The sequence below is a fragment of the Orbicella faveolata genome, unplaced genomic scaffold (genome assembly GCF_042242905.1).
Source record: "Orbicella faveolata isolate gen_17 unplaced genomic scaffold, um_ofav_v1 contig_47, whole genome shotgun sequence".
NCBI lineage: Eukaryota > Metazoa > Cnidaria > Anthozoa > Scleractinia > Merulinidae > Orbicella > Orbicella faveolata.
Window position 1 is genome coordinate 3,330,001 of NW_028301577.1, and position 9,227 is coordinate 3,339,227.

Here is a 9,227-nt window from a genome sequence, read left to right on the forward strand (position 1 = left end):
TTTTAAAACAAGTCTTGCTCTTGTTAGTGTGGACAACGACAACAAAGCGTTACGTAAAACATTACGCTGCGTAACATGCTGCGTGTAACGGAGAAATTCTATGTGAGCCTAGATCCCGAAACGGTTGCAGAAATTTGAACGCATAGCAGGTTCTCCGGCTTTTGTTTCTAAGCGATTTGGAGCCAGACACTTTCCTGCCATACAACATTTAAATTCCCCTAATAACAGATGACAAAATAATCTCCTTTTCAATCACATTCCAAGGATGGACTAAGCCTACAGTTTCTGGCAAAACACTTGCTTATTTAACATGACGTTGATAGAACAAAAACCATTTGATGTAGTCTTTTAAATCCGAACAACATCAAACTTGCTCAAACCACTAATAATTTTGAACGTCATACCAGGGCTGGGTTTTTCGAAGCCCGATTAAGCTAACTCAGGATAAGCGAGAATTTTGATTTGAGTTTTGTAACTTTTCGGTGAGGTTTGTTGTTTATATTGTTTGTCCTTCAGTTTTGAGTTTGAATAACCTCAAACTACACAAAACAAAAACAGTGAAAAATATTTTTATACAATAAAATTTCTTATTTCGGTTAACTTTTAATCCCGGGTCTAGAGCGTTAATTGGATTTTGAATAACTCGGCCCTGGCGCCCGTTTCTCGAAAGCCCCGGAAACTTTTCGGGCCCGTTAAGTCATTTTTAGTTTATCTGTATCTAAAAACGGAGAAGTGTATATACGCCTGAAACTTCTTGTATGAAGGGAACCTCTGTTCATATTAAGAATATGCGAATAAAACAGCTCTGTAATCGTAAGATTCGAGATTTTGCTATGGCTTGTCGGGCCCGAAAAGTTTCCGGGGCTTTCGAGAAACGGGCCCCTGAACTCTTTTTTGTGGCGGACCAACTCATTGTTAGCATGAATTTTACTTTTTTAAAACGCTCAGAATCGTTGCCAAGCCATGTGAACATAATCTTCTGTCATCGTACCTTCTGCGATCCTTTTATCTCCAGAAAACACACCCACCACGTAGATCGGGAAATCAGTTTTGATACCGCTCTCTTGGATAATTCTGAAATAGCGAACACCGACGAGAAAGAAACCATGGTTAGTACTATGAACAATGGAAAGATAGGGTTATCTCTTGGGCATTCTGGAGATTTTCAGCCTGGATATGGGCTAAATTAGCTCCAATCTACTCAAAAAGGCATTTGCAACATGACAGCATGCCTTTCTTTCCACTAGCATTGGGTTTTACCACATTTTTGCTCGGGCATGCTCGTGCATGCGTCTTTAGGCTTTTCGGTCTTTTAAAATTTTTTTTTCGCCTTTCCTTTTTCTCCTTTTCTTATCTTTTTACTGAATTGATTGACCTTCTTCTGGGCTTGCTTCCAGTTCAAAAATTTCTGAGAAAGCATCACCGAGACGGGCAATTTTTACCATGTAGTAGCTAAGTGTGGTCCCAGGAAGTTTTGCTGAGTTCTGAGTTTCAGGCTCCATTGAGCCAATCACTCTGATCTGGGTATCATTGGAAAGATCTTTTCCTCCCGCAGAACTTGAGTATAGATGATGTCAATCAAGGGCGGCATGGGAGTCAATGGGTTAATGATGGTTTATTGAGATTATCCGTTCATTCTTGGCAAGAAACTGCCAAATTGGCTTTTGTAAAGCAAAACTCACTCACTTAGTGTTACAAAGTAAGACTCCAGTTACCTGGCAACTGGCTTTTCTTTTCCCTGAGTAGTGAAGATATTATCGAGGACTTTACCAGGATATTCAAAGTAGAGAATTTTATGAAGTTCCTCTCCTTGAAGCTGAGTAATGACAAAGTCTTCCACAAATCTCCTTGCCTCAGCAGGTCCCTTAATCATCACATAAATGGTATCAAGTAAACTCTGAATTAACAGTACTAAAATCATAAATTGATAAATGCCCACATGCACATAACAATAATTGTTACAAATAGAACAGTAAGTTGATGTAACAATAATTATTACTATATTTATTATTAGTCATATGTTAACCACCAGCTTATAACAGTCAATAGGAGTGAAAAGAAAAAATCCCTATTTCAATGTTGCAGAGGGTAAGAATGAATGAAGAAGTAGACAGTCTTCACTATTTATTTTTTTTGTTTTTTTAGTGTTACTGTTCAATCTGGAGGTTAAAATCACAAAGTGGTAACAAAATGAATGAATGGATTTGTCACAGTAAGTGAATGAGTGAATGAATGAAGATTTATAAACAAATACAATTAATGAATTTTGTTAATTAGTACAATTATGTTTTTGTACCTGATCTACATAGATTGCTCCAATAAATGCAAAGAATGCATCACAAATGACATCTTCCTGTCTGTAGTCCAGATGTTTCTCTTTGGAAAGGTCATTGAGGTCATGCTATGATAAAAAAGATCAACATCTCCAGGGTCATTTCAGAAGAAAACGTAATTCACCATAAGGGCCTAAATTATTAGATAAGCTTTTATATGTTCAAGAGTGATTTTTGCCCTTGTATTAAATAGAGGATAGACAGTAGACTGATATCTGATGATGAAGACCTCTGAGGTTCATCTAAACAACTGAGTATAGTTTCAAGTAAAGTGCCAACATTACATATTTTCATTTTCTTCACTACATCATTACATATTAATTGTAGACCTTTTTTTCGAGAATTTTCGGAACACTGTTAATAGAACTGCAGATAAATTGCAAATACATAATTAATAAAATATCCAGAAAGAATCATTTACTTTACCTCCAATCTGATCAAGTCTGGTAATGATATGAGTTTTGATACTTTTACAATGATATCCCGTCCTAAAAGAAAATCATGAAAGCATCTGCCAAGGAAAGAAAAGCAAAGGCTATTGGTTACATACATGTAACACCTGCAAGACCCTGTCTGAGGTCCCATTGAAGAGCAAGGTAACCATGAAAGCCACAGACTAGCACTGGCTCAAGACAAACTTAACTTAAACTACACTTACATGATAGATGAAGATGAAAATTGCAAATTTTAAAGTTCCCATATATATCCAGCCACTGAGTTTTAGCTAACTCTCAAACACCCACCAGTGATACTTCATTGCTAACAAGATATTACATGTACCTACAATAAAAAAAAAAAATAGTTGAACAGTTTACCTAACTCCCAGGCAGGGCAGCGAGGGGTAGGTGGTACACAGATGATCAACAATGTATAGTGATGAAGCTGTTAACCCTGGAAACAAATACAGAAATGTGATATTATCAGTAGCAAAAAAAGCAATCCAGCATAAACTGCTAAATTATTAACTACTTTTTGTAAGACCAAAATGGATGTCATAGACCTCTTATAATGTCATGCATATAATTATTTTGTAATTGGATATTTATGATCTCTGAGTCAAACCTTAACTCAATTAATCAAGCTGTAACTTTTGAGTCATTAGGTTTCTTTTCAAATGCAAAATTGATATGGCACCGTTTTATTATACTATACAAGAAGACCTGTCTGCGAATAGTAAAAATTTTCAAATATGAATTCACAGCTATTGAACAATACTTTCAGTTCATCAACAAGCTGAGACTGTTTGTTACATGTACAATGCTGTGCAATGTGGTTTTAACTTTTTAGTCTGCAGATGTCACTTCTGGTATGTGACCATTTACAAGAGAGCTATCAAGAAATAAGTTCATTGGTAGCAGCCTGACTCCTTTTTAATCAATATTTTCAAAAATTAAAAAATGGGATTATTTTCCTAATTTGATCTAGGGTGCTCTTGCCATAGGAGAACAAGTCTTGAGTTAAATGAGAGTCCACTTTTGCAGTTAAGGGTTACTAACCTATCAACGATAATTTTCCATTGTCCTCACTCGTGTGAAAAGATGTTTCTTTATTTCTGAATGTTTTACCATTGGTAGCATCACCATCATAAACAGTATTTTCTTCTTTGTAGGATGCATGGGTTAAAGCAGTCCGTAGAATGCTTTCATCTTGAAAAGTTAAACCTAGTCTGTTCTTGAATGCAAACAACTCACTGTCATAGTTTTGTCTGAAAAATTCTTTTCTGTCAAAAACTCTGCAAAAAAAAATTATGCATGTCACACATACATTAAATACGTTAAAGAGACTACTGAAAACAGTACAGGTACTCAAGAGTTTTGATCATTAAAACATGAATACTGAACATTATTGCATGTATGAGAAAACTGGAGAGTCAATTAAAAAAAAACTGGAAATTTATTTTAATTCATACAATTATACCTGGACTGAGTGAAAAAATTTTTTGTGACCTTTGAATCAAGTCCACTGCAGCTAATTATGAACTCTAGTCCATAATCAAGTCTGTATGTTTTATTGTACTGAGGTCTGAGATTAGCACACAATGTATGTGACTCATGCCAATATCGTGAGTAAATAATCACTTGCAAAATTATTGTACTCACAGTGGCTGAACACCTTCTCGTTTTTTAAGTCTTTCCTGAAGGTTTCTTTCTCGCCTTCTTTTGTCTCTGTTGCTTCCTCTGTAATATCTCACACCTGTGGCAAAATTACAAATTAAAGTCTTCACAAGATACCGAATGAAATGATAAGAATAACTCCACACACTATAATGTACTTGTTTAGCAATAACTGTATAATTTTACCGGGCATGCAGCTGTGAATCTGAAAGAGACATGTGAATTTTCATTGTGCCAATATGGTGTTCAACAGTGAATGTGCAGATCAAGAAAATATCCATACCCACTCCAAGAAAGGATAAGGGAAATTCTAAAATTTTTTAAACAATTAAAGGAAAGTATGAAACTAAACTGGAATTTCCATGGGGGTGGGAGGAGGGGCAGGTGAAACTAAAAAAACATCTATTTCCTTGGGAGGGGTATGGATTTTTCTCTCAAACAACAAAATTTACATGACCAACAGTATGTCCTTGAGACCTCTGAAACTGTTGTTTCCCCGCAGTGGTATTTTGTGACCCCTCCTTCTTCCTCCTCTTTGACAAGTAGGTAAGTACATTGATAGTCAAGAATTCTTAGGATTTTGTCAGAATGGTGAAGCCCAGCAGTTGCCACTCACAAAGTTGGTCGTTGATTTAATCTTTAGCCACTATGTTAACCTGTCATGCACCTTACTCAAGCTCATCTTCATTTGATGAGTTTACTATGTTAACAGAGGGCACAGAATTAACACCGGCTTGGTGAGAAACCAGTTTTAGCAAAAGAGAGGGGGCAATATTTCACAGCTTTCAAAGAAACCCAATAATGTGTTGCACAAAATCAATCAGGGAGTGAGTGGAGAAGCTGGGAAACAATTGCAGAGTACACTGTACTAAAGATATAGGCTTATAGTTTGATTTGCAAAATTAAATGATTTTTTTCTTGGAATACTCTCGGGAGAATTTGTCAACATGCAAAACTAGTAAGCGAGTTGTGTTATGCAACGAGCTAAAAAAATCACTTGATAAATTTCTAGATTAAAGCCATGAGAACACATTTGTTGATACCTGATACAACAGCAACACTCTTTGTGACGTTGCTTTGGGGGAAAACTTTCCAGTTAGAGCAGCATTGTCTTATTAAAGAGGTACACGCTCTAAGCTCTTTCATAGCAGAGGACGCCATATTCGATTTTTTTTCCTGGGCACTTGGTGTAACAATCATGTATTGGCTGTTTTAGATGCAACACCGCTGATCACGGTTTGTTTTTTTAAAGATATTTTATTCAAGCTTACATGAAGTGGTATTACTCCAGTTACTTGTTCCAGTCCTCTCTCTCTATCGGCTAGTTGGGCGCCATCTTTGCTCTTTTCCATGTCTTTTGGTTGAGTTTCGTGGTATTTTTGTCAGTGATGTGGTTGACAAGAATATTGTGTAAACGGCACACACCTGGAAGGATATGGGGAGGGTAAGAAACTTGAAAGTTATGTATGTTTTGACCCTAAAAGCGAGAGAGATTTCTATTTTGTACCACGTGAAGGACAAGATTTGGAAGGTATAGTGCAGCGAAGAAGTACCGAGATCCAGGGATGAGATGTGAATACATGTACCTATATAACATAATATTAAAATAGATTAAGCAGTTTTATAATTTGAGCAGGGATAATCTTCACTATTTTGTTGTGTGTAGTTTACCACATTTAAACCTACCTGTAGTAATATGTTATAGCTCCAGTAAGTCTTCTGTAGTTCAGAGATGTGTCTGACATGTAAGCTTAATGAGCGGTGTACGAAGGTCATAGGTTTACCTCTTGATTGGAGCACTCTGTGCCAATCTTTTTTACAGTTTTCCAGAAGCGGTTTGGATTGGCAATGTTCTCTTAAAGTAATTGTTGATGGTAGCGCCCTTTTTTTGTTCACAGCATTACGAATCCGCCGCTTCGAACACCGATAAAGTTCGTTTTTTGTTTGACAAGCTTTCTTCCAAAAATTTTCTCTCTGGTGCATCATGGATTTGATTGTACTCGATATCCGTGGGCAGATTTGACCTTGCACCTTTTTGGCTACAAAAGGAGCATGTTTATTGCAGAGCGTGGTAAATACGTTTTTCCAAGCAAGCCAGGCCTCATTAACATCTTGAAGTGATTAAACTTCATCCCATGGGGCAGTTGCTGTTCCTAATTTAATGCAGGCAAGTGTGACAAGTATCCTACAAAAGAAATAGAAGTTGCTTGTTTATTGCCAGATACAATAGGACGTTCTGGGGTTGTCAGTGGAACAAGAGATTTCTAATGAATGTTAAGGAGAGAGACAAACCAAATTCCTATAGGGTCATCCCATGGGTCTGAAAAGACACATTTGCCTAATTAACATTTACTGAAATTGATAGGAAGTACAGGCTTGTACAGAAAATGACTGCCACTAGAAGAAGAACTGAAGTAAAAAATGAAAGAAGAGTAGAGAGAAATGAAGAGCTACTTGCTACTCCTTATTTAACACAGGTAAGTGTAACAAGTATACTACCAAAGAAATAGAAGTCAAGAGGATATTCTGGGGTTGCCAATGGAGCAAAAGATTTCTAATGAAAGTTAAGGCAAGAGACAAACCAAATTCCTATAGTTAAGAAGTCTGGAAGAAGCAGGTTTGATTGGGTCGTAGCTATGACAATAATTTATTGAAATACAAGGTAGAGAATAAGAAAAAACAAATTATGAGGAAAGCTAGTGGCACGGAACAGCCAAAAAGAAAAGGCCAGTACTGACAATGGGTGAGCAAAGTGTCTACTTGCCTATAAAACAGTTGTCTCTTATCACTCCCAACAGTTTGGACATTTGCAAGAGAAGCTAAAGAGAAGTTTCTCTCGTTGAATGCTCTAAGCAACCAGGAGAAGCAGATGTATTCACTGGCCAGTTTCCAACTGACAAATGGGTGAACACTTGAAATTTTAATAGGGGTGGAGAAATTAAAATATAATGCCCCCTGCAAAAATCCCTCTTTCTCACTCACAGGCCATCTCCTCACAAGTGTTCAGTTATTTTATATATTTTTTCATGTTTCCAAAAAGTTATTTCAACCTGAAATTGAAATGGATTACTTTGTCCACAATAGTTCTTTTTTGTGCCTGTAGTCTTTATAAGTATTTATTATGTCTAACTAAATTTTTGGCTTCATATACTTTTATCTTTGGAAAAAACTGGAAGATTCCATGTTCCTTGACTTAAGATTTTCTTGATTTAAGTTTCCTTCTGCACGGGGATGTAAGGTCAAGTACATTTGAATAATTCTTTTCCTTGTGTACATCCTGGTCATCAATCTTCATTAGTTTGCTAACTGTGTCATTAACCTTATATCCAATATCTGGGCATGCTATTTCATTTTTTCTTTGCAGGCTCAAGAATTTGAACATGCTTGGGAAAGGAAGCAGCAAGAGGAGAAGATGTTTCGTGATTCTTTGCGAGCTCACAAAGCTAGAAAAATGGCCGATGTGTATGCCTTTGGACCGAAGCCGGACAAAGCTAAAGCTGAAAACATTTTGGAACATTTAAATGTCTCAAGAATTCAACACGAATAAATCAGTTTATAGTGATATGATCGGCGACTGAAAAACATTCTGGTTTTGAGTTTATGTCCAGTGTATATATATATCTTTTTTTGCGTGGGATGGCAAAATAATGACTGAGAGCATGACGTATTTTTTTTTCCTTTCTTCGTGTGCGACAAAAATTTCGTGGTTTGCGCCTGCCTTTCCTACGTTAGAAGTGAGTAGTTTCCAGTTTGTTAGAACGCTAGAATTCTTTTCGTCATTTAAGAGGATTTTTGTAGAGTTAGTTAATAATTCAAAGAAAAAGAAACAAAGTCAATGCCATGCTGTCGTTCCCCTTTGAATGCGATGCCTTATTTCTCCACCTGTGGCGATGGCTCAAGAACGATGAGCTCTGAGCTGAATGAAGAGCAGCGAAGCAAGGTTGTCTCATTCCTGTTCTTCTCATTCTCTCGCCTCTATCATGTTTTGCAAGAAAACGGCCTACTTTGTGACTTAGCTTTCAACACTGATGTACATCTCTGCAGTAAATTAATAATATGTAATTACCTGGTTTTTCTTAAGATTTTAATTGTGGTATTGAAAAATAAATAGAAAGCCAAGTTCGCAATACTGCCTCATACCTTGATTCAATCTTTTTTCCACGGACTGCGGGCAAGAGATACCCTGCAATTAAGACCACCCTCATCCCAGTTTATAAACTCGTTACGCTCACTGACTTGTTCATCATCGTACCACCGGGTTAATGTGAGGTAGGATTGTCTAATACTTCTAACTGGAGAATTCAAAGGCATTAGTGTCTTGCTCAACACGTCAGGGGATCGCACCAGGGCCGCTCCATGCAGAATCCAAGGACGTGTTAACCGAAAAAACATCGCGTCTTCTACGATAACTGGAGTCCTTTTTAAATCCTTACTTTCCGTACAAATTTACAAAGTTGATTTTAAGCTAACACACTGACTCGACTACCACGTTAATGTGATCAACGATCAGTGTTCTAATTGGCCGTTTTCACACTAGAGACGGATAATCCGTCTACGACGGGTTATCCGTCCATTACGGATAATTCGTCTTAGTGTGAAAACGGAACGGTGCTCATTTTAGACGAATAATCCGTCTATTCTTATCCGTCCGATTATCCGTCGATATAGACGGATAATCGGACGGATATAAATAGACGGATAATCCGTCTCTAGTGTGAAAACGGCCAATAAGAGGGTTCCACTGTTATTCCATCCTCACTTTACAAAGACGTTTTATGGA

At 37.1% G+C, this 9,227-nt stretch overlaps 2 protein-coding genes across 2 annotated transcripts in view; one reads left to right on the plus strand and one right to left on the minus strand.

Moving 5' to 3' along the window:
- LOC110059893 (uncharacterized) overlaps window positions 1–5,672 on the minus strand; it is a 7,094-nt gene extending 1,422 nt beyond the window's left edge. Inside the window, exons 1-8 of the mRNA XM_089280015.1 lie at window positions 5,491–5,672; window positions 4,433–4,526; window positions 3,830–4,065; window positions 3,149–3,224; window positions 2,760–2,844; window positions 2,297–2,401; window positions 1,716–1,864; window positions 992–1,074 (exon numbers count right to left, since the gene is read on the minus strand). Coding sequence (XP_089136141.1) covers window positions 992–1,074; window positions 1,716–1,864; window positions 2,297–2,401; window positions 2,760–2,844; window positions 3,149–3,224; window positions 3,830–4,065; window positions 4,433–4,526; window positions 5,491–5,647 — 985 coding nt within the window. The 5' untranslated portion in view covers window positions 5,648–5,672. The remainder of the gene's footprint in view (window positions 1–991; window positions 1,075–1,715; window positions 1,865–2,296; window positions 2,402–2,759; window positions 2,845–3,148; window positions 3,225–3,829; window positions 4,066–4,432; window positions 4,527–5,490) is intronic.
- Window positions 5,673–5,736: 64 nt separating this feature from the next.
- On the plus strand, window positions 5,737–8,574 carry LOC110060045 (large ribosomal subunit protein mL63-like). Its single transcript, XM_020766790.2, has 3 exons — window positions 5,737–5,891; window positions 6,813–6,924; window positions 7,812–8,574. Exons 1-3 carry the CDS (start codon window positions 5,836–5,838, stop codon window positions 7,992–7,994), a joined length of 351 nt encoding a protein of 116 aa, XP_020622449.1. The 5' UTR covers window positions 5,737–5,835; the 3' UTR covers window positions 7,995–8,574.
- Window positions 8,575–9,227: the final 653 nt, after the last annotated feature.